At 36.4% G+C, this 25,955-nt stretch overlaps 1 protein-coding gene across 20 annotated transcripts in view; it reads right to left on the bottom strand.

The window, feature by feature from the left end:
• RNLS (renalase, FAD dependent amine oxidase) overlaps positions 1-25,955 on the bottom strand; it is a 327,690-nt gene that overhangs the window by 58,611 nt on the left and 243,124 nt on the right. For all 20 annotated transcript variants that reach the window (XR_014253096.1, XR_014253097.1, XR_014253098.1 and 17 more), the window contains one exon: positions 16,681-16,856. Coding sequence is in view for 8 of the 20 variants with exons in the window: in XM_082423900.1 (XP_082280026.1) it covers positions 16,681-16,856 (176 nt within the window). In the remaining 12 variants the exon portion in view is untranslated. The remainder of the gene's footprint in view (positions 1-16,680; positions 16,857-25,955) is intronic.

Raw genomic sequence — 25,955 nt, 5'->3', positions numbered from 1 at the left:
ACCGATTCCAGAACCGAATCTTGTTGTCTGCCCAGACCATTCATCTTAGTAGGCAAATTTCCTCAACTGTAACATAGATTATAGGGGTGACACATGTGCGGTATCTCCTGACAGACATCACTAATCAATTGTGGCATTCTTCTCCACTGAGCCCAGAAGTGGCCTCAGCATCCTTCTCACTTCATCGCTTCAGGCAGCCACTACCACTCAATTGGAGTTGGCACTTGAGAGGAATCCTATATACCAATCCTGGATTAGAGGATTGCAGAGCAAACACGTAATTAGAAATAAGAGAATTAAATATTCTTTACTGTTTTTTCCCCTTCTTTTCTCGTTAAGCCAGGAGAGTCTGATGCATTGCCTTTGTCCAAAGCAGAGATATTTCAATGCCAAGAATTAGAATCACATCAGGAGCCATTTCCTCTAATGATGCTGGAAGCTCAATTACAATTCCTTCTAATAACCTTCTAGTAACCTCCTTCTAGACCATTGCCCTTCCAAGGGTCACATCGGGTCTTTGACTGCTGGGTGAAAATGAAATACATATATTTTGGCTACAACCATAGTTCTATAAAACTGTGCGTTACAAGTATCAGGGCTTGTAGGAAGATAGAGTTGGTGCAGGTAATTCAAAACCTAAAGAATTTTGAAAGCACTAACAAAAACAATAAAGTAAAGTGACTAGCAAGATTAATAACATTTTCCCAGCCTCTGAATCTAGGGACATCTTTGCAGCCTAAACTCTGGGGCTTATGCTTCCTCCTTTGAGATGTAATAGGTCCTGAGCGGAAACTGCTTCTAAAAGAGACCAATTTGACCAAAATTAAAAATATCCAGGATATAGCCTTCTTCATCAGTCCATCATTTACCAAAGGGGAAATGTCTTTGTGGTTTTTTCATCGGCACTTACGCTTTTGCTGAAGAGTGTAACATGGTGGAAAACCCCGTGGTTCTTGAGGCCTCCGTAGCAGCCACTATGGCACTAAAGGAAGAGACCTCTGGAGATTTTCAGTTTTTTTCTTAAGATTTTCATATTTGCTGAAGCAAATATTTGTTTGCTTGTGAGAAAACGTAAGCATGTACAAAACCAATACGATTCCCCTGTGGTGCTACTGCCCTCCTATTTCTCAACTGCATTTGAAAGAATTCACATTAAAACAACGCTCTGGTGTTATAAAAGACTGTAGGTAATTTTATTGTTTGCGTATGTTGCTCTACATTCTTCAGGGTCACTTTATTTAAACTTGGGTATGCCTGAGTCTTGACGGCAGATGGAGATGTCTAAACCATCACTTGTGCTTTTGATACACACACTACATCTTTTTAATCGGTTTTTAATCAATTCCAACGTCAGAGGGTGACTTTCCTTAAACTGTCCCTGGATTTCAAGGAAATCTTATTGTCTCCTAGTTGCACACTAACTTGATTGGGGTAAGCTCTGAGTAATAATATCTTTGTGTTGGCATTTCCCCTGTCCATTGTGTTTGTGAGGTACTGACCACACTGGCAATATGAATAGCTAGGAGGCCTGAGATGGTATGGAGCTGATTCATACATTTCCTCACTTCCTCTACTCTGCTGCCAGTGTAAACCTGAACCCATGCCATAGTACATAAACAGCAGAAATTGAATATTTGGTTAACTTATTCTTTTATAGCCCCTATGCAAAGCTCAAAGGTAGTGGTTCCCAAAAGTCAATCTATGGCAAGAAGAGAAAAAATAAGGATTATGAAATTTTTCATAGAGCAAAATGTATTCTATTTATGCATTGTTATGAGGTGATATCTTTACTACATATTTTGGGGTGGGTTATTCTTTGCATTAAATTCTTGTAGCTATGCTTTACTTTTTAAATTCTTAATTGCAGAATAAAAAGATAGCAATATGATATTGGTTCCCAAAATATTTCGAGGGATTTTACTAGTCCATGAAGTAAACACGCTTGGAACCACTGCTCTGGGGCGAGGTGCTTGATGTGGCTCAGAGCAGAGTCTCTGTCAGCCTGAGGAATGTTGCCCGTAAAAGAGGGGTTGGGGAGCAGCAAAGGTCGGCTTTGCAAAACTATCAGTAATCTCAAGTAACACTGGACAACCTAAGTTTGGACTTGGTGAGTGGATGAGTAATTTTAAAAAATGGAATAAAATCTTGTGTAAAACTTATTTCCCAGAAACTCGCACAACCTCCCTTTTATACAAATATTAATCTAGATAGACCTAGAATCTGGGGTAAAACATTTTGTTTGTTTTCCTGAAGCGAAATTTTCAGGTAGTAATCATAAAAGGTGTGGAGAAAAATAGGAATGGGGGAAAAAGACTTGATTAAATGTGGAATACATACCTACCTCCAAATTGCAAGTACCTAGAAGGTAAACGTGGTTTGTATTGATTCTCTGTTTACAACTCTCCCCATTCTTACCGTATTCCCAAGGTATTGATTATAAGCATCTATATATGCCTGTTTACTAAAACAGGGAGAAATGTAAATAAATGAACGAGAGACCATAACTTATGCTGATGTCAATGGAAATGTTTGTTTACATATTTATAGATGGGGAACTAGTCCAGGCACTCTGAAAAAGATGAGACTGCAGTGTTGTGTCAATAGTGAAGAATACTACTGACGCTAAGTAAGTTTCTGTGATACAGGAAAGGGAGATCTGAGAAATGAAAGTCGAATACAGATTTTTTTTTTAACAGTACAAAATGTTTTCTGTTGGCCAAATTAAAAATGTAATGTGTCTATCCCTTTCTCTTATTTTTATTTTATTAAAAAAAATTTTTATTTATTTATTTATTTATTTATTTTTGGCTGTGTTGGGTCTTCGTTTCTGTGCGAGGGCTTTCTCTAGTTGGGGCAAGTGGGGGCCACTCTTCATCGTGGCGCGCGGGCCTCTCACTACCGCAGCTTCTCTTGTTGCGGAGCACAGGCTCCAGACGCGCAGGCTCAGTAGTTGTGGCTCACGGGCCCAGTTGCTCCGCGGCATGTGGGATCTTCCCAGACCAGGGTTCGAACCCGTGTCCCCTGCATTGGCAGGCAGATTCTCAACCACTGTGCCACCAGGGAAGCCCCTCTCTTATTTTTTTTAAGGTCCCTCTGGAGTTTGATGAAAAGGCAATAAGATGTTGTTGATTCCTCTACAGTTAACTCACCAAATTACAATTCGGTAAGAGATATTTGATGTTTAAAAGGCTTTTGAGTCCTCAGAAATAGAAAGCTATGGGTACTGTGTTTTATTCATTCTTGTATTTCCAGCATCTCCATTTACATCTCCATTGTACATGGTTGGTATCGAATAAATGTTTGCTCAAAGAATGTATGTACACGGGCCACGAAAAAACTAATTCAAACTTTTGAAAGCTTTAAATTCTCAGTGTTCAAGTGGTCTTTAAATGTGGTGGAATTTTCTTCTCTATGAAAATAACTTACCTTGGTTTCTCTGTCTCTGAATTTTTCTTTTTCCTTCTGTGTCATCACACCTCACCATTCTAACTCCTTTCTTGAGCAACTTCATTGTCCAGGAAACAACTATTCTGGTGTCCATAATCCTTGCGCTGACACTTACGTCATCACTCCTGGAAAGCTGAATTCTCTATCTCTAGCTCACATTTTGTGGAGTCCAGGCAAAGGCACTAGGAATATTTGAATCAGTCTGAATTTCAAATAGGTAGTAAAGATGGTTTCATATCCAGATAATTCACCCTCATCTCATAAAATGCCATTGTATAAAGAACACCTTGAAAGGGGTATAAAATAGCACTGGATGAATGTGTACGTGTGAATGCCTATGTGTGTGTATAAAGGGATATACAGATGTCTGCCTTTGTTTCAAAAGATGGAGACCATAGTGACACAGCCTATGCTATTTCCATAGATTATAGCTAAACTGCACTGCTCCTGCACAGACATAAAGTCTAAATAATCCTTTAAATAACTTTTTCCCTCGGAGATGGTAAATACATTCTTGAAAGCTATAGGTGTGACAAAGGATAAAAAACACAATTTTTCTGGATGACCTAGCCAATTTATGTCTAATTTTTTTATCTTTTAAAAATTCTTTCTTAGAAGAGTCAACTCTCCATGTGCAGATTTTTTTGTGGCACAGCCAGAAATCACAGACATATGGAATATATTTGTTACATTCTTAAGAAAAGTGTTGATAAGGATTACTTCTTAACCATATACCGCATATTACTGAAGATAAGTGATACTCAGAACTGGGATAATAATGATACATTCAGGGTGCTGATGATACCATTTGATCTATTTTTTGGTATATTTCCTTAAAAAATATTGTACCTCTTTTGGCCACTCGTGCTTGAGGCTCTCAATCCTATATCATGTTATAGCACTTAATATTCATAAAGAGCTTTATCAACGCATGGTTGATTTCCTGCAGAGATGGTACATTTTAAATTGGTTCTTATGTGTTATGTGCATCATCTTATCTTGCCTCTGTTCTACTCATCTCTCCAGTGTTCTATTATATTTAACGGTGATTTCATAAACCCGTTTCTTTGTTGTGCTTTAGGGAAAGGTTTGCTTGTATTTTGGGCTTCTGGCTACAGAGCTCTGTATCTGGTACACAGAGAGCTGCTGTAAAATTACTATTGGTTGCAATACCCTAGGTGTGAAGAAAGTGATGTGGTTTGGTCAATTCTCAGTGTAGCTTTTCTCTTTATTGGTATTTGTCTATTCTATTTTAATAAACCATTGGGTAGATGCAGGCAGAATGTGCCACAAATCAATTCTATGATCCATGTAGCAGCTTTAGTGGGCTCGAACTGCAAAGGACATACTTTGCTGAAATTGTATATTCAATTGGTGATGTCTACACTGAATTCTTTTAGACCTATTCTGTCTTTTAAAGTCCTGAAAACACTGGAGCAGTCTATTTTGATGAGGACTTATTCAGAACAAGCACACAATAAAGAATGAGATACTGTTTTCTCTATAGTACTGTGGCAGTAATAATGGACAAAACAACAGTCGTACTACATTTCCCTTTAAAGTTTTTAATTTAATAGAAAGTCGCTCTGTCCTTCAGCAAGTTTTAGTATATTCATTCATTAACTCTTCAAATATTTGTTGTGTTCCTAGTAGCTGCCGAGCCCTATATAAGGTGTGAGGGTACAAAAACCAGTTCCTACTTACAAGGTGATTTAACAGACTTGAATCCTTTTGTTTTCATCTAAATATAAATGTTGCATCACAATCTCTCAAACGATCCAATTGCTTGGGCTCCAAGGATGTAGAGGGCCAAAAATGCTTTTGATTTTGAGTCGAGAGAAAAACTTAAAATCATCTTTCCTACTCAGCTAAGCCTAATCACTACTTCTCCCCCACTTAAGTTAATAGCTGCTTAATTTCCCACTAATTCAATCCTTCTTCATCCCTTCTCGCATTCCCTTTCCCTTCTTCTTGACAACCCAGAAGCATGGCCATTATTTCTTTCTGGTTCTCATTCATGTTGAACAGACCCAATAGCTTTTTGTTTGGGTTCTGCAATTACGGCAAAAAGATTGCAGCCATTTTGATCTTCAGGTCTAGAAACAACCTTCTTTCTACTTTTAATACTGTGAAAATAAAAGGGTCAATGCTTGTGCTCCTCAGACAATAGTGGAGGTTAAAAAAACAACTGGTTTTTAAAGTCAGATTAATTGAGGTATAATTTACATACAGTAAAATTCACTCTTTTTTATGTGTACTGTTCTGTAAATTTTGACAATGTACACAGCTGTGTAACTACCACTATAAAACAATATAGAGAATGTTCTCATCGGCTTCCCCCAAATTCCCTTGTGCCTCTTTTTTTAGTTAACCCCATTCACCCAATCACAGCCCCTGGCGTGAGTGTTTTGTCCCTACAGTTTTGCCGATTCCAGAAAGTCATACAAATAGAGTAATACAGTAGGTAGCCTATGAGTCTGGATTCTTTCACTTAGATAATGCTTCTGAGATTTACTCATGTTATTGCAAATATTATCAGTTTGTTCCATTTTAGTACAGTGTAGTTTTGCATTTATGGATGTGCAACAGTTTTGACCATTACCAGGTCATTAATATTTGAGATATTTCTAGTTTTTGGCTATTATTAATAAAGCTGCTACAAACATTCACATATAGTTTTGATGTGGATATATGACTTCATTTCTCTTGGGTAAATTCCTAAGAGTGGGGTTGCTGGGTCATTTGGTAAGTGTATATTTAACTTTGTAAGACACTGTGAAACTCTTTTCCTAAGGGGCCATGCCATGCTGCACTCCCACGGTGATATGTGAGAATTCCAGTTGCTCCACATCCCCGCCAGCATTTGGGGATGAATTTTTGATTTGAGCCATTCTAGTAGGTGTGCCATGGTATCTCATTGTCATTTTAATTTGCATTTCCCCAAGGACCAATGATGTTCAGCATATTTTTGTGTGCTTGCTTGCCATCCACATCTCTTCTCCTTTTTTTTGTGGGTGGTAAAATACACGTAACATGAAATTTATCATTAGTAGTCACTGGCAAACATTTATCTATTTTCTGTCTCTATGAATGTGCTTATTCTGGATATTTCACATAAATGGCACCATTCAAGATGAGGCCTTTGTGTCTGGTTTCTTTCACTTAGCATAACATTTTCAAGGTTCACCCATTCTGTAGCATGTACAAACTTCATTGCTTTTTATGGCTGAATGATATTCCATCTTATGGGTATACCACATTTTATTTATCCATTCATCAGTTGGATTGTTTCTACCTTTGTCTATTGTGAATCATGCTGTTATGAACATTTGTGTATACAGTTTTATCTGAACACGTTTTCATTTCTTCTGGGTTTATACCGAGGATTGGAATAGATTGATCATACTGTAATTCTATGTTTATTTTATTGAGGAACTGCCAAACTGTTTTCCACAGTGGCTAAACCATTTTATATTCCCACCAGCAAGGTAATTGGAGCATTCCAATTTCTCTATATCCTTACCAGCACTTATTTTTCGGTTTTTAAAGAAATTATTGCCATCTTAGTGGTTGTGAAATGGTATCTCATTTGGTTTTACTTTGCGTTTCCTTAATGACTAATGATGTGGGCATCTTTTCACGTGCTTGTTGACCATTTGTATCTTCTTTGGAGAAATGTCTATTCAAGTCTTTCAAGTCTTTTGCACAGTTTTAAATTGAACAGTTTGGCTTTTTGCTATTGATTTATAAGAGTTCTTAATATATTCTGAATAGTAGACCCATATCAGACAAGTGATTCACAAATATTTTCTTCTATTCTAGGGTTGTTTTTTTCACTTCCTTGCTAATCCTTCTGTGCACACAAGGTTTGCATTTTGATGAAGTCCAAATTACCTACTTTTTTTTCTTGTTACTTATGCTTTTGGTTTTATATTTAAGAAACCACTGCTGAATACAAGGTCATAAAGATTTACCGCCTATGTTTTCTTCTAGGGGTTTTATGATTTTAGTTCACATATTTATGCTTTCAATCCATTTTAGGTGAATTTTTGCATGTGGTGTAAGGTAAGGGTCCAACTTCATTCTTTTGTATATGGATATCCTGTTGTTCCAGCACTATATGTTGAAGAGACTATTCTTTTTCCATTGAATGTTTTGGGGAACCTTGTCAGAAATCAACTCACCACAGGTATGGGTTTATTTCTGGGCTCTTGATTCTATTCCATGATCTATATGTCTATTCTTATGTCATTACCCCACTGTTTTGATTATGGTAGCTTTGCAGTAAGTTTGGAAATCAGAAAGTGTAAGTCCTCCAACTTTATTCTTTTTCAAGATTGTTTTGGCTATTTGGGGTCCTTTGCAACTCCATGTGAATTTTTGGATTAGCTTTTCCATTTCTGCAAATGCCATTGGGATTTTGATAGACACTGTAATAAATCTGTAGGTCACTTTGGATAATATTGTCATCATAAAAATATTGAGTCTTGCAAACTATGAACATGAGATATCTTTTATTTATTTATTTAAGTCTTCTTTAATTTCTTTCAGCAATGTTTTGTGGTTTCATTGTAGAACTCTTACACCTCCATGGTTTAATTCACACCTATCCTTTGTGAAGTGCTCTTTCAAATCTTTTGCCCAGTTTTAAATAATTGGGCCATTTGTTTTCTTATTACTGATTTGTGAGTGTTCTTTATATATTCTGGATACCAGTCTTTTATCAGATATATGTTTTCGCAAACATTTTCTCCAAGTCTGTGGCTTGTCTTTTCATTTTCCTAACACTGCCTTTCAAAGACATTTTTAAAATTTTGATCAAGCCCAATTTATCAATTTATCCTTTTATGGTTTGTGATTTCTGCATGCTATCTAAGAAATGTCTGCCAAACCAAAGATTGTAAAGATTTTCTCCTATGTTTTCATCTAGAAGTTTTATAGTTTAAGGTATTATATTTAGGTCTATGATCCATTTTTAGTTAATTTTTGTATACAGTGTGAAACTTGGACTTTTGAATGTAAAAGTGACATATTCAGTTTCTATTTTGCTGCTCACTTATTGCATCATGTTAGGCAAAACAGTCAACTTGAACCTCAGTTTCCTCATTTAAACAAAGATGCTTCCTGATCTGTCAGAATTGTTGTGAGGATCAAATGAAAACAAGTATAAAAGTACTTTCTAAAATCAGAGTATAAACGTTAATTATTATTTCTAACTGACAGCAGCCAACAGAATGATGGTAGAAGAATGTGTCATAATTGGAGGAAAGCCAGATCTCAATTACCAGCAGTAGAATGAGTGTTTAAAAGCACTAGATTTTTAAATAGACCTGTGTTTGAATTCCATTTTTGCCACTTCCTAGTGGAAGAACCTCACACAAGGCACTGAGCTCTCAACTCCCCAACTTTCTGACCTATGCAATGGGGAAGGAGTATAAACCTTCACAGGGTAGAGATGAAGCGAGTTACATACAGAGCCTAGTGAGCTACACAGAGTAGGGGATTAATAAATGGCATTTTTGAGAGAGAGAGAGAGAATGATTATGCATATACACTCTCTAATAAAATGATGATGTAGATTGTCATGGTTTATATGAATGCTATAACAGATGATGGCAAGATCAAGATGAAAAGCAAGAATGTATCTTGCACTCTCCTGCCTCTGGGAAAGTGTACACAACGTTAGACCATCATTCCATCATCATTCCCTTTGCCCATATGACTTAATCTTGTAGGATTTAGCTCAAATGACATGTTCTTGTAGGAAGCTATTTATTACCACTTTCTCCTCAAATCTGTTCTCTGTGCACACAGTACATTGTGTATCCCTTTCTTAGAACAAACTGTACCATATCATGATTATCTGCTTATTGGTCAGCCTTGTTGATTATGTGGGAAGGTCCTTGAATGAAGGGAGCTGTCTTTGAGTCTTTAGAATCCAGTATAATGTCTGGCACATAGTAGGAACTCAATAAATGTATGTTAAAAGAAAAGATGAATATATATTATTAATTTCTAATGTCGGTATAAATAGCGTTTGTTAACTGAACTTTTTAGTTCAGCTTGTTAGTTTTAGAGCATAATACTGATGTCTACTCTAAACAGACCAAGTGGACTTCCCTTTATGGGAAAGGGCCTATTTCTTTTAGGTTGTCCACACCCGTATAATAACATCCATCATCCAGTTTTCAGTAGTAATACTGGGTGCAGATGAATATATTTTGCATTTGTACAGGAAAAATGACAGACTCCTTTTCAAAGTTTTCTGTAAAGTAATGCTGTTCAAAATAGCTTTTTTGAAAAAGTGTGATGCTGACTACGTGGCAGGGTAAGTTTGTCATGAGTACTTGAAAAAAAATGATTTAATTAAATTCATATGTGTTAAAATGTTTAATAGCTCATATAATATGGAATTTTATGAAAAGGGGAAATATCTGCCCATATAAACTTCAATTAAACTGTGACTGAACATCCCTAATTCAATGATCAGAATTTCTCAGCTGATGATCTCATGCATATGTAGTTACCTCAGAATAAAGTGAAGCAACTGGCTAGTTCTGTGCCAGTGAGAAAGAAGTGAGAGATTACTCAAAGGAATGCTCAGGACTGACACCTGTTAGATTTCCTGCTCTCGGTAGATTGGGTCATGCCATAGTCCATCAATCCCAAAGGGCCTGTTTTGGTTCTCCATAGGTTACCATAAACTTACGGCACATAGGCAAGAGTGCTCTTGTGGCCATAATTTCATGCTAGGAAATTTTGACTCATGTCATAAATTGTGTTAAATTACCAGACAAGATAGTTTTGGAATGAATGGCAAGAAGCTGAAAAATCTATAAGCTGAAAAAAACTGACAAGAGTTCCTTGTCCTTGTGTCCACAGGGATACACCACTTTTATTTCATCTTGTCTGATGTTAACGGTCCCTATGGTATGAATTAGTGTCACAGCCCCTGGCATTGAGTCAGTCCTTCTGAAATATCCTTGTCCAGAACTATCTGTGTATGTGAAACAAAGAGAAAAGACAGAGACTCTGAAAAGAGAAGAGAGTAAGAAAAAATAAAAAGTAGGACAGCATGTGGGCATGAAGAGAGGTACCAGAAAAGAGAGCAAGAGACACACAGAGCTCATCTACTAAGAAATAACCATGGAATCACTTTCACCCACCTCCTCTCCTCCTCCTCCTCTTGCTACCCCTATTTAATAATATTAATTGAGAACTTGCTTTGTGCTAGTTTTGTAGTAAATGTTTTCTACTGTGTTCTCCCCTTTTATTCTGACCACAACCCTATGAGGGAGGTTCAGTTGTACCATTTACAGATGGGGCCCTGAGGCTTAGAGTTACAGTCTAGCTTCTCAAAGGCACAGGGAAAGCTGAGGTTTGAACCGAAGTCTGTCTAACTCCAAAGTCCAAGATCATAATTACACCACGTTATCAAAAATCCAGGAATTACAAGGCACAAATATGGGAGAAAAGTCTTAGTGCAGAATGACCAAAAGAGCATGATTTTATCCTAGAAATAAATTACAAAACAAAACATCTAATGTATTTAACTGATAAACACAACTGATTATTGTCTTTCAAAGCACTTATCCTAGAAGGTCTTATGGTTAAATCTGTAGTGATGCACTGCCCAATGTCTTTTAGGGGTAGCAGCTTTTAGAATCAGCTTACTAGACACATTAAAACAGATTAAATACAAACAGCTATATTTCTTTAGTTCTATAAAAACATTTAAGAAAATTGTCAAGATTGGTCATCCATTTTATTAAAAAGATTTAAGTCCAAATGACTTTGGTTGTTTCTAAAACATTAAATTCAAGCTCAGCTTTCAAAGACCTGATTCAACTGATTACATGTTGAGGAATATGTGTCAGGCTCTGAAAGAGATGCCTGATCTTGTTGAAATAAGGGTGTGGTTTATTAGGGTGACTGACTATGTTGAAGGGGGCAATCATTTGGATTCATAATTTTGGTATATTCATACAATCAATCAGTCACCGCTTTTCAGTTTCAACCTGCCTAAGAGAAGAAAATGAGGATAAAATAGAAAATACGTAAGAAAGAAAAGGAAAAAATGGAAATATCAATTACGACCTGATCTTCCAATGCTGAAATCAGACACAGCTACTGGCCAGAAATTAATCTCATGAGGGAATAATATAAGTATGTGGGTGAACTCAGGCTTTTCTGTGTACACATTCCCCTCCGCCACCAAACACAAACCTCTAAAGAAAATTCTGGCCTTAAGCTGTTGCACATTTCCTCTTTTCTCTTTTATTCCTTCTAACTCCTGGGCAGTACTATGTCAACCAAGGTAATCAACTGGGGAAGACCTGAGGAAGCCAAAATGGGGAATTTGCATTGAAAAGGTCTAAGATTTACTTTTCTAAGACGGGGGGGAAAAAAAGATAGAGTTAAAAGTGAGGAACGTGAATGGGAGGCTGAAGAGAGGAAAGAAAAAAAGAGATAAGCCTGCATGGCTGATTATCAGGGAAAACTGTGGAAAACTAGAGTTAAGGGTGCAAAAAGATTTGAGGGAGCTTCTAGAAGTGGGATATATAAGGAATGAGAAGAGAAACTTCAAAAAGTACTGCTAAGGATGATGAATTTTGGATATTCTTTAAAGTTCTATAGAAGATACTAGTAAAGATGAGAGTTACTTTACATTCCTTTTGGTTGTTGAATTTTGTTTCTTAGACTACAACACAAGACTGGGCTAATGAGGGGTTCTTGATTTGTTTGGGTTATAGGAATATAATATTTACAGCAGGTGTCCTTAATGCTGGATTCATGGGAGGACTTTTAGGTTGCTTATATTGATAAATTTTCATAATTAGATGCAATTTTGTGTTTATGTGTACATGTATATTTTGAAAGGATGAACATCTTCACATTCATAGCTTTGATCAGATTCTTAAAGAGTTCATCATACTTCTCTTTAAAGAATATAAAAGGACTACCATTGAGGAGAGAGAAAGTACAGTCTCAGGGCAAAAGACCAAGTGAAAAAAACCTAACTATAGAAGATAACTAATTTCTAACTTTACAGCAAAAGCTTAATAGTCTAGTTCAAATCCATTTATTTTTGCCAAAGATACCAAGGTATTCATTTACCACCTGACTCTCCTACCCCCCTCAAACTCCTCTCTTGATCTCCTTGGTATTTGAAATAGATTCAGTGATTTTTTAAAAATAAAGTAATCCATGAATGTGCTAAGTGAGAGAAAAAGCCACTGAAATTTTCAGGAACTACAGAAAGATGGGGGAAAATTAGCATTAAACTCGCAAGCAAATCATACATTTACTATAGTTTGGGAAAGGTATCATGATAGACTCTGAAACAAAGGAAGGCATAGCGAATAATGGTGGTGAGAGTATTAGGGTTATCAAACTGATTAAGTGTCCCCTGTCAATGTACATGGAAAGGTGTTTTCAGTTATTACTCTTCTGCTGAATGGATTAATATATCATACTTGTTACAGAAATCTTAATTCAATGCATCACAGCCTAGGCATCAAGTTATATTAACTGGATAAACATTTAAATAATGGAAGGCAAATATCTGCAAAAGGGAGGAACTGAGCATCATGAAAAATCTGCCATTGCTTTGTTATGTTTGTTTGAACCACCTACTCAAGTGTTTTATTCAAACCCCAAATGGGAGGCACAGAGCAGCTCCCAAGTCTTTCAAACACGCCTTCTTTCTTGATCTGCCTCTTTCCTTAAAAGCAGCACCCACAAAAAAGCAGCGTTATCTTACTCAAGACAAAAAATTTGCTTTAGTGTCTTAGGAGAAGGCTTTCAGCAAAGATTAGTCTCTAGGATTCCATGGGCAGAGTATTAGACATGTCCTAGGCATTCGTTAAATGCTTATGGAATAAACGACTAACCAAATGAATAAATGAACAACCATCTTTCACCCCCCCTGCTGCCACTGTGGATATATGACATTAGAGACAGCAGAAGGCACGAAGAGCATCATCGGGGAAACAGAAAACTGCCCCCCCACAAAATACTCCCTTCCCTCTTTCAGAGAGCAGCCACTTCCTAAAGTGGCTGCTCTTAAAGCTTTAAAGGGCTGGTGCTCTCCCCAGAGGTTTCATGAGAGGAGTGGGAGATACTGCCTCATAAAGGAATCTACCAAAGAATTCGGGGGGAAAGAAGGGTGTGCTAGGCAGAAATAAGGCTCCCCCCACCAAGATGTCTACATCCTAACCCCTAGAACTTGTAAATGTTAAATGTCAAGAAAGAGTTAAGGATACAGCTGGAATTAATGTTGCCAGTCACTGGATCCTGAGATGAGGAGTGTCCTAGATTATGCAGGTGGGTCCCATGTAATCACAAGGCTCCTTTAAGGAAGACTGAGGCAGGAGACAAGGTCAGAGTGATGCAATATGAGAAGGACTTGACCTGCTGTTGCTGACTTTAAAGATGGAGGAAGGGGTCTCAAGCCAAAGATTGTGGGCAGCTTCTAGAAGATGTTAATGACCAGAAAATGGATTCTCTCTTAGAGCCTACAGAAAGAAACACAGCCCTGCTGACACTTTAATTTTAGCCCACTGAGACCCATCTTGAACCTCTGACCTCCAGAACTGTACGATAATAAATTTGTGTTGTTTTAAGCTTCCAAACTTGCAGTAATTTGTTGCAGCAGCCATTCAAAACAGAGGGTCAGTGAAGAGGAGGGAAGGACCTGAGAGGCAGGTAGACTAGTTTTGTCATTACTAGCCATGGGACCTTAGGGAATTTATTTCATGTTTTTGAGGCTTTGTTTTTCTCATCGCTGTAGTGGGTTAAAACTAGCAACCTCATAAGGCTACTTCTGATGTTAAATGAGATCACGTCTTTGAATCGCCCAGCTCCAGGCCTGTTGCACTATGCAGTGTAGGTGTTCATCATTGTGATCGCTCTTCCTTTTTTTCTTCCCTACCCTCCACAGTCACTGAGTGCCAGGATGCAGGGTAGGCAATACAAAAGAAGAGAAAAATAAAATGCGTGGAGATGGAGAGTCCAGCCTGAGAGGCCTGGGATGGGGAATCCACACCACCCACTGCTTCCTGAGGCAGGGACCCCAGTCCTGCAGTCTATCTAGGATTTTATAAGATGAGGGTTTGAAGGGCTGTATCATTTGTTTGTCAGTGAGAAAGAAGGGAAGGAAGCGGGTGGAGTGGGAAGAACAGGAGAAGGTTTGGGTGAAGCAGGACAGAGGAAGGAGGAAAAGAAATGAAGGGTGAGACCCAGGCTGGAAGAAATAAAGGGCAGGATTCTCCTGCAAGGGGAATCAGAAATGAGGGAAACTTCAAAATCAGTTGGCTGTTCTTTCTTTTTCGTCCCTCTTTCTACACCATCCTTCTCTTCAGTTTAAGCACTATATTAGGCCATATTCATACACAAACATTCATGAATTCATTTCAGGTAGAGCTTGTGTCCTGGGATGGCAAGGGAAAAGGGTGAATTGACATTTATGTTAAATTTCAAGGGTTAAGATGAACCTTTTAAAAACATTGGAGAAGCGTTCTCTTGGGAATAATAACTGAACACTAACTAGCTAAATGTTATTAAGTCTCTGGACCTGTCACCAATTAGCCTTTTTCCTAAGGTGATATGGGAGATCTCTCTCTCTCACTCTCTCTATTGAACAACGTAGGTAAGATCTCTGCTATAATGATGTTATGTTCTGTAGAATGTTGGTCAAGGTACTATGAATAGTGGAAAATACAAACCTCTAAATTTGAATGACATCTTATTCCCTTTCAGGCTTTGCAGCCAATGTAGATTTCATGACTTTAAATGTACTGGGATAATTTCAAGGGAGAACATCCAAATTATAATACAAATCATTGTTAGAGTTTGGATGTACTTTGTGTTCAAAGATTTTTTTATTAAATTTTGTGATATTGCACAACTTTGACTAAGTCATTTTGTGGGCAAGTCAAATCTATTTCTACTAACACATTAAATTTTAGGAAATAAGTAGATTTTAACCCATCTTTTCAGTTTATTAATAAATTATTTTGAGGAAGTCACAAGAAGAAACTCAGAAACTATCGTTTCTTCTAAAAGAATGTTTATAAACTGCGAAGTGACTTGCTGTGTAATATATCTACCTTCAAATTATATCAACAAGATTATTTCCTTGTTTTCTTTTTCAGGCCAACTTAAGATTAAGTTAAATATCACTTAAAGACATTAGCTATTGAGATTTTAAAAATTGTTTTAAAAGGAAAAAGTCAAGTCTTTTAAAGTGACCATGATGTGTTTAAGTAAATATTTTCCCAGAAGGTTCAGTGTATAATTTAACTTGAGAAGATATGGGTAAACACATAGACCTGCTGCAATGTTTTAGGAAGTAATTTACCATTTCCTCTGATTTTGGAAAGTCCTTTAAAATAAACAAAATCTGCTGCGATTTCTCACAACCACTTTTTCTAAAGGCTTCACAGCTTTGGTAATCAATAGTGCTGATATGTCAGGTAATCAATGTGCTCAGAAATCTTAGGAAAAAATAGACAAGTCACTGCTTCTTTTCTCCTTCTGCCCTTTGCTCCATTGTCCCCAGATGACTTCACAACTGAGTTTACAGATCAAAAGACTTTTTCTATGAACACTCACAAACTTCTGCTGGAGTATGCAGAGATTTTCAAAAAAGTCAACATTTACTTTAGTGTAAAGAGATTTTAAGTTTGAACTAGTAGGGATGATCAGCGGGTTTATCTAACCCTGAAAAACAGCTCAACTAGCTGTTGCAGGTATTCCTCTTTCTCCCCCAAACAGCTCTACTGGCAGCAGTCAAAACCAAAGTGGGAACTTAATAAAAATGAAAATTGTGGTAGCAAAATACACTTACAAGGTTAATTCGACATATTGCAAAAATTTGGGAGGTTATAGTGGTTTCTATATAACCACAGTACTGATTTAGAAAAACCCCAGAGAAACAGCTGCATTTTGATATATAACCTGCCTTGCCTGCATAGGAAACCCCAGATCTTCAGGGTATATAAGTCTTGAGATGCTAGAATTTGAACATAACGTCGGCGAAAATTACATGCATCTCTTATTGAGAAGTAACGGGATAATAAAACCTGCATGTAAACGTCTCTATTAGGCAAACACATATTTGATCCCAAGATCATGTTAATTTCTTTTACTAGTGAGTGTCAAAGGATGAGAAAAAGTAAAGTCAGGTCTGATTGAGAAAACTGTGCGCATACCACTGGATTCTCTGATTACCTGTGAATGTCTCCATTTCTGGCATTTGGTAGCAACTGGCTGAGGCAAACCAGGCAAAATATTTTCCAGCTGCTGGAAGATTAACTCCTGCACATCTTCAGTGCTGTGCTCCAAGTATGTAACTCCAAATGGGACAGTGGTGTGAATCACAAGGGAAGGCCCGATTTCCGATGACTCTAGTGTAAGAGGAACATAAAGATACACCTTAAAGTGGGTAACATGTTAGTGTCATTCAGCATTTCAATCTGGATTTAAGAGTTGATCACAATAATCAGACAATAAATGAAGGGAAAACAGATTCTAATCTTTGAAGCATAAAATTAGGCTACTTCTGAAATTCAAAATCAGGCTTCACTGACGTGGAGGACAGATTCAAGATGCGTTTTAGAGAACAAATTTTCAGGTCTTGTTAAAGAACCTGAAGGAAGGTAAAATGACCTAATATGTACTGCCTTCGGTATAATTAAATTTATTGGTATGTTTATCTCTCTCAACCACTAAAGCATAAGCTTATCAGGGCAGGAACCATTTCTTATACATAGCCTATATTCCCTTTAAATTCTGAGAACAAAGTAGATGTTCATCTTCTTAATTTTATGTTAAATGGATTGCAAAAATATCTTGTTGAAATTATATAAATGCCAGAAGAAGATACCTAAAAAAAAAAAAAACCTTTCTCAAAACAAGCTTGACCTCATAATGTTCTTCATCTTTTAAGCAGCATTAAAAGTAAAAGTCTGGAAAAAAAAGTCTGCTTCATTCATAACATGGAGATACTTTCCTTTTTTTTTGCCATTGAATTTTTTTTGCTATATTTTCACAATGACAAATACCGAGTGCTTCATATCTTTCACTCTTTAGTAGAATATAGAAAATTGAATAAAGTTTGACATTGAAAGCAAAGTGACTGAGGCATTAGAGAATACAATCTTGGAAGGAATGTTAACCAAGATTTCCTGTTATTATTTTTTGTTTAAATCATGCAGAAAAGAAAAGTTGAGGGAAAACAAAATAGATATGAAATGCATGAAATTATAATATGAAAGTTGGTGCTCCCCCCTGCTGAAAGAAGAAAATACTAAAATCTATAAGCTACTGACAGGGGTTGGGAAGCCTGATACTGAAAATTCTTTAAATTGGGATTATAAAGTTCTTTTCGGGGTTGTTATAAAAGGGAACAATCTCTTTGAGATAGGTTTGTACATCTTTACACAAAAAAAGTAATTTTACACAGAACAAGCCACTTACTTGTTGTGTGTCCACTCAACCTCTTTACTTTGTGTGTATGTATGTAGAATGAGAATAAGTTAGCATCTACCACACTGTTCTGTGGTCTGGATTAAATGACATAATGTGTGTGAAGTGCTTAGCACAGTTTCTGGTGCAGAGGAGGTGCTTAATAAATGTAAGCTATGAGAATAAAAGCAATAAATCAGATATATCCAAGGGAAAAGTTCTCCTGGTGTTGTCCAAACGATAGGTGTGAGTTATTTTTTTGTTAAAGCACTTCATGTTCTCGTTGCGCTCTGGCTTATGAATTTTACAGCAAAATACTGTAAAAGAATTTGGGTCTCTCAGAAGAGAGACCCAAAATGCTGTGAGCACTTTAAAGTGGCGTGTTCTCAAACATTTTAATATATATGAAGTGGGAGATCTGACTTCAGAATCTGTGCTGTAAATGCAATGGTAAGAAGATTGTCCAGTTTCCACCTCACGGTAGCTGGAACAACTTGAAAGAGCAAAGAGGGGACCCTCTCTTTGAACCTTCAGTGTTTAACCTGCCAGTGTCTACTTTACTGGTACCACACGGGAGTGCAAAATCTCAAATCTTTCACTGAATACCACCACTGTGAGAAACCTACTGCATACTGCCTCAGGGAGTGTTATCTATGTTGTCAGTTAATACATTCAGGGAGGCTTGTTCACAGAAAGGGGTGGCAAAAATGTCACCCCTCTTCCATGAGGTTCCCAACCTTCCCAGAGACAGAGAAAGCTACTGGGTCAGCATTTGGAAGCAGGAGAGTTGGGGTTCTGAGTTGACTTATCTATGGCAGTCTTCAAAGGGAAACAAACTCAGCTGTGTGCATGAGGTTGCACTGACCCAGACATTTGTTCTAGCGGGGAGCTCCTATAATTACTAAGGTTAGTGATGGTGCCTTGCCAGGTTTCTCCCATTTACATTAGCCATCCACTCCAAGGAGAGCAATAAAAAAGGAAATTCAAGACCAAAAATGAAACAGTTCTTGCATAACAATGAGAACAACCTGGCTCCTTGTTTTTATTGGAATCAGACAAAAATTTTTGAGAATTTCAATTAAAATTTGAACAGCTGCAACCTAAGACAATGAGTTTTAAGGGAAAGACCCTCAACCCCCAAATTAAGGGGTATTTTCAGAAGCTAAAGTGCAAAAATACAAATAGCCAACTGGAGTTTAAACGTGACCAAGGCTTGGAACTAGAGCACTATAAAAAGCCACAAATATGTTAATAGGATTCAGAGCGTAAACTCAGTGTAATCATTATTCCTTGGTCCCTGAGAACGTAATGATGTTATCTTTCTTTTTCTTTTCTTTATTCAGTTTAACAAGCATAGCACTTTGCTTTTGGCATTTTAAATGTAAAGTTCATAGTAAGTTGACAACTATTTCTGTATGTTGGGAGATCAATGGCTTCAGTCAGAAGATAAGTTATTTGAACCTTTGCAACCTTAATAGCCCAGTGGTCTTGGACAACTTAATCTCTTAGGCTCCACTGTCTTCCATTAATTAGAGGGGTGTAATACTACTTACCTTATAAGGCTGTCACAGGATTAAATGGGTTTGGATACATAAAAGCCTTCTTCAAATATAAAGTGCTATACAAACATAAGGTACCCCTAGATAATATTTTTGTTTTGACCTCTGCTGTGGTAAGAACAGCTTTAGAAAGGGATAACAGAGTTGACTTCTCTGAAAGTATTAAGACTGATTCTTATATTAACACCCCAGGAAGAGTGGCAGACTATTCCTGGGTAGAGGCACAGCAGCTTTTTTTTTATTATGGTAAAATATATGTAATATAAAATTTATCTTTTAAACCTATTTTAAGTGTACAGTTCTCTGGCATTAAGTACATTCACACTGTTCCACAACCATCACCACCATCCATCACTAGAACTTTTAAAATCTTCCCAAATTGAAACTCTATAGGCATTAGAAAGTAATCCCTCACTCCCCACTTGCCCCAGCTCCTGTCAACCACCATTCTATTTCTGTCCCTATTAATTTGACCACTCTAGGTACCTCATATAAGTGGAATCATACAATATTTGTCCTTTTGTAATGGGCTTATTTCACTTGTCTCCAAGGTTCATCCATGTTGTAGCAGGTGTCAGAATTTCCTTCTTTTTTAAGGCCACATAATATTCCATTGTGTGTATATACCATATTTTGTCAATGCATTCACCTTCTGGATATTGTGAGTAATGCTGCTATGAACATGGGTGTACCATTATCTGTTCAAGTCTCTGCTTTCACTTCTTTTGGGTATATACTCAGAAGTGAGATTGCTGGATCATACGGTAATTCTATGTTTAAATTGTTGATCAATCACCATATCATTTCCCACAGCAGTTGCATCATTTTTTCATTCCTACCAGCAATGCACAAAGGTTCTAATTTCTCTACACCCTTGCCAACACTTGGTATTTTATTTTTTTAAATAGCTATCCTAATGGGTATGAAGTGGGCACTGCATTTTTTTTTTAGTCTACAGTTTTGGGTGGAGGTCAAGACATTGAAAATTGATAATAGCAAGAACAGCAGCATTATCATGTACTGTTAATAGAACACTAAGATTTAGAAGCCTCTCACATGAAATACCTACAATTAAAAGCTACAGAAGTCACCTGTTCTCCAAATAGACACTGAAATTTGTTTTAAAACAAGTATTTTCGCTGCCTCAGATCCATGGTCATATCAGTCATAATAATAGGTATTAATGGGTTAAACCTGCTTAAAGACAAAGGTTGTCATATCGGATCCAGAAAATAACATCTAACTATATGGGGCTTATAGGAAAATATATTTTAGAAACAAATCCTAACTCAACTGTGTTGAGTCCGAGGCTGTGAACTGTATGATACTTTAAGATTTGTTGAATGGCTTAGTCAGTTTTCATAAGTGTTACATGTGCGATTGAATAGAATTTTCTAGATGTTGAATTAACAGTTTAATAAGTCCATTAGAACAATCTTATTAATTGTATGGTTCTAATCGACTAAATTTTTATGAATTTTTTGTCTGCTTGATCAGTTACTGAGAGAAGTACCATGTTAAAAATCTCTCCTTATGATGGCAGATTTGCCAATTTCTCCTTTTCGTTCTGACAGTTTTTGCTTTATATTGAAGCTATGTTACCCTTTTCCTGCTGTTTCCAGATACCTTTTAAAAATATGTTGTGAACATCTTTGCATCTAGAAATGCTTTTTATCTTAAAGTTTATTTTCTGCTATTTGTTCCACTTTTTGAACATTTCTTTGTTTCTTTTTAAAATAAAAAAACTTCTTGTAAATTAAACCAATTTTCTCCCTTATTGCTTTCTTTCCCTTTACTAGTTTGTAAGTTTTACAGTTTATTTCTATTTTTAGGAATTACCCATAGATTTAAACATCCATATTAAAGTCAAAAGTTAATATCTTTCTCTTTCTCTTGAATAATGTAAGAACCTTAGAATACCTTAACTCTGATTGTGTAAGCTTTTGTTGTCCAGGATTTACTTCTTAAGTTTTGTTTAATATAGTTAATGTTTATTAATATTTACCCACAGTTATCTTCATGGATCTCACATTTTCTCTACAGGGTCGTTTTCTTTTTTCCCGAGTGTCTCCTTTTGAAGTTCCTTAATGAGGTTCTGTTGAAGGTAGGCTCTTCTCAGTTTTTGTTTTTCTAAAAATGTCTTTATTTCACCCTCATTTGTGAAAGATAGTTGTCCTTGGTATATAATAATAGATTGAGAATATTTTCTCTCTGCACTTTAAAGATATTATTCCAATGTAGGTTAGCTTTTATTGATGCTGTTAGGAAGTCAACTCAATTTGATTGCAGGTAATTCTTCTTTCATATCTGGATGCTTATATTGTTTTCTCTTTGCCTTTGGTGTTCTGCAGTTTTACTTGAATATTTTGAGGTTTTAAGTTTCTTTTTGCTTACTTTCTTTGACTTCATTGTGTTTTCTGAATCTGAAGACTCATTTTTGTCATTAATTTTGGAAATTGTTCAGCCATGACTTCTCTCCATTCTCCCTGTCTAGTAGATACAGTACTCTACTTAGAGATATGATAGATATTCTCATTCTATCTTCATGTGTCTTGATCTTTTTATAACGTTTTCCCTCTCTATGCTAGATTCCATGTAATTTCTTCTGATTTATCTTTCGGTTCACCATTCTCCCTACATATGTGTTTATTCTGATGTCTAATTTGTCCTTTTAATTTCAAATTTAAGTTATTTTGTTTTTCATTTTAAAAAATTCTATTTTTCAAATCTGCATGATCAGTTTTGATAGCTTCTTTCTCCCTAGTCACATTGTCAGTACTCTTTTATTTCTTTAAACACAATCAATATACTATATTATCTTTAGTTATTTAAAAATCTGCAATCTTTAGGAGTTTGAGTGTTTTTGTAGACATATAAACACACACAAATCTATTAACATTCTTCTATTAATATTAATAGATATATATTAATAAGTTCATTTTTTCATATTAATAGGTGCAATCAATCGTTGTTGCTCATGATGGTGTGTTTCCTTGTGTCTTACGTGATTTTTTTTTTTTTTTTTTCTATTGTGAGCCATGTTCCTATGGTGAGCCTAAAGTTCCTAGGAACTTTGTCTCAGAAATTCTTTGAGGCCTGAGTTTAAAGATTATTCCTTTGGAGAGTTACTTTCATTTCTGCCAGATACCTTGGAGGCAATACTGCATATGACTACTTTAACTGGATTTTTAGAACATACTAGCAGAATGAATTCTGGCACCAAATCTGCCTGAAGGTGGATATGTGGTTTGGCATTTCAGGGGAGACATTTTATTTCTTTTTTGTTTTTTTCCACTCCACTTAAAGATAGGCAAGCATCCCCACTGTCTCCCTCTGCCAGATAGGATATAGCAGATACAGATAAGTTCTTTAAAGCCAAAGAAGTGTACCCGTCCATGTGAATCAACTTTTAAATCTAAAAGAAACAGGCTAATTTTTCTTGGAAAAAAAAGTTACCAAAATTAACTCAATATAAAAGAAATCAGTATAAACTAAAATACATAAAAGAAATTGAAAACACAGTCAATAAATATTTAAAACAAAAAAAGACTCCAGGTCCTAAGTGGTTTACTTGTGATTTGTTTAAAATTGTCAAGCTAGTATAATGTTGATTACAGACACACACATCACATTTACACATATAAACACACACCAAACTATAGATCATTCTTCTATTAATATTAATAGGTATGTTCTTTCATATTAATAGGTATAATGAAAAGAAACATGCTAATCTCAATATGTATTTAAAAGGCATCCATTAACAATTAATATCAATTCATGGAAAAAAGATACAACATGAAAAAAAGTGACTTTCTCAAAATGAGATAGAATATCTTCCTTAAGCGGTTGGTCTATATCATACTTTACTATGAAATAATATAGATTTTCACAGTAAAATCAGCATAAACCAAGGATGCTTAGTAATACCAATGATATTTAACATTGCTCTGGTTAATGTACTAAGATAAAAAATAAAAATAAGATTTATAATTAATAGAAAGAAGGAAAATCATGATTTAAAATAATAATAAGCCAACATAAAATCCATCAAATTAATTTTTAAAATTTGATATTAAATTGATTTCCCTATATACCAACAATAAATAGTAAGGAAAAAATAATTCTTAATTAATTCTATAAGTTTTTTGGAATTTGAAAAATGATTCTAAAGGAAAAATAAGGCAATGAGAATATTAAAAATTAAAAAAAAAAGATCAGTGAATGGAGAATTATTTTTCCATACATTTAAATGCATTATAAAGACACGGCAGTCAAATCAGCCTAGTACTGGCTGACAGTAATAGTCAATTGATCAGACTATATCTCTCTGGAAAAAAATCCTAAAAATATAGTAAGTATTTAGTATAGGACAACAAACTTAACAAAGCAATGGAGGAAGAATGCATTTTTACATTGTCTTAGAAAACTGGATATATGGACAGTTTTAAATTAGAATATTCCCTTCCCACTTCTGACCCAAATTTGTCACCATTTCTGACTACCTTCTTCCAAAATTATATTGAGGAATCTACACTCTACACTCACATAGCAAGCTCAAACTTACTGAGACATCCTTATTTACATGCAAATACTTCAGAGACATTTTCCATCTGTTAAACTTTGTTTTTAGCCATATCTATCAAGGGGCAGAAGTTGGGTTCCCCTAAAACCAGCTCTATATTCCATTTCTGACAGGGAAGTAGAGGATTAAAGGAACTTAAGCAGTGGCAGACACTATAGCTGCAGACCAAGAGGATCAAAAAATGGGTGAAAATGTTTCTTTAATTACTGATTCAATCAAATGAGCATGTGGGTGTTTAGTGCAGTTTGGTACCAAGAGAAACTCGGTTAGGGCCTTTCAGAAGCTTACATCTTGGTGGGGGAGATGGCACCTAGGCAAAACAGTTAGAGAGCCATTATCTCTAACTGGTATGGTCTTGACAGTGTGTGCAAATTAAGTTCAGGAAACAGATTCCTGGGAAGAGAGAAAAGGGACCAGGCGTTGAGAGCCACACAGTTTGAGGGGGTGGGTGGTCAGCTCTCCTTCCTCCTGGAAGTGGCATTGGTGGTAAGTTTCCCTCTCCCTCCCAATGTGGAACTGGCTTAACTAGACTTGCCCTCTAGCCAGGAGAGCTCTTATTACAATTTAACTCCTTCATATGGCTCCGGAGCCCAGCAGCAAATGTAATGGAGAGTAAGTCAGTCGCATCAGTAAGTCCAACAAAAAAAAGTAACTCACTCTTGATGATGAAAGCATAGCAGAGGGAAAGGGAAGGAAAAAGAGTGGGGAGGGGAAAAGGAGATAGAGATGGAGAGATACGTGCTCCTGTTGTCTCTCTTTCCCCTTCCAACCCAAACAAGCATCTAACAGTCTGCCATTTGGCATTCCACCTCCTTGGCAGCGTGTCTGCTGTTCTGTGTGTCTGCTGCTGGCCCTGAATCAGGAACTAGGCCTCACTATTCAGAGGGACCACCTGCAGGTTTTATTTGCTTTTTAATAACCATCTCAAACCTATTTCTTGTATATAAGTTATAGAAGCCAAAATTCACTTAACAAGAGCCCTACTCATATCCTGGGCAACTTCATTACCTCCAACTTTATCTGCAGGAGTGACTTCTCTATCACTGAGCTAGAAATACTAGCTTAAAAAAAAACCAATATACTTATTAGTTTCTTCTCTTCTTTTGGTCCTTGACTTGTTTATTCTAGGCCTGTGGCTACTAATATATCTAGGGATGTATGCATTTGCCATTTTAAATAGAGGCTAGGAAGGAAAGTTTTAAAACTGATACACATGTATGTTTGTAATCCTTGTTATCCCAGGCTACATATGTTTGGATTTCTTATGTTTAAAAAGACACACAGACATCCTCTAAACAATTCTGTATAAGGTAACCATTCTGATAGGCGTTTAGTTAAATATAAACAAGTATGTAAAACCCCACACGATGAATTGAAAATAAAATGAGAATTCCCCAAAAGTTCATACTTCCAGTTTCAGAAGATGTTTCCCTATAGCTCCAGTATAAATAAATGTATACAAATTCAGGAAATAATCTTCCAGCAAACAATGGAAAATTGTTCACAGAAGAGTATGTTTGCCTTCTCCAGCCAGCTGAGAAAGTAAATGATAACATTCACCAGTAATCCAAACTACTTGAATAATAAACATGTTGCCTATTTCCTCAATACCTAAGAGGACTGAATGCCTGAGGCTTTGGGTTGGGGTCAGGAGGGTGGGAACAGGGGCTGGGATGAGCTACTGGGGATAATTCTACTGATTAGAGGGGCATCCCCTGGTCCTGAGAGTGGAGTAGGTATAAGCATCAAGGTTTTGAGCTAAATCCTCAAAATAGATAAGGCTTCAGAATAAACAAGGTGATCAGTGGAAAGGATGAGGGATGACAGGCAGGGCTGGGCCTGGGGGACAGGCAGGGAGTACTCCTACTTACAGGGAGAAAAAAAAATACATTGCC

The sequence above is a fragment of the Balaenoptera physalus genome (genome assembly GCF_965194825.1).
Source record: "Balaenoptera physalus genome assembly, chromosome: 14".
Classification (NCBI taxonomy): Eukaryota; Metazoa; Chordata; class Mammalia; order Artiodactyla; family Balaenopteridae; genus Balaenoptera; species Balaenoptera physalus.
This window is presented reverse-complemented; position numbering and strand designations above follow the sequence as displayed.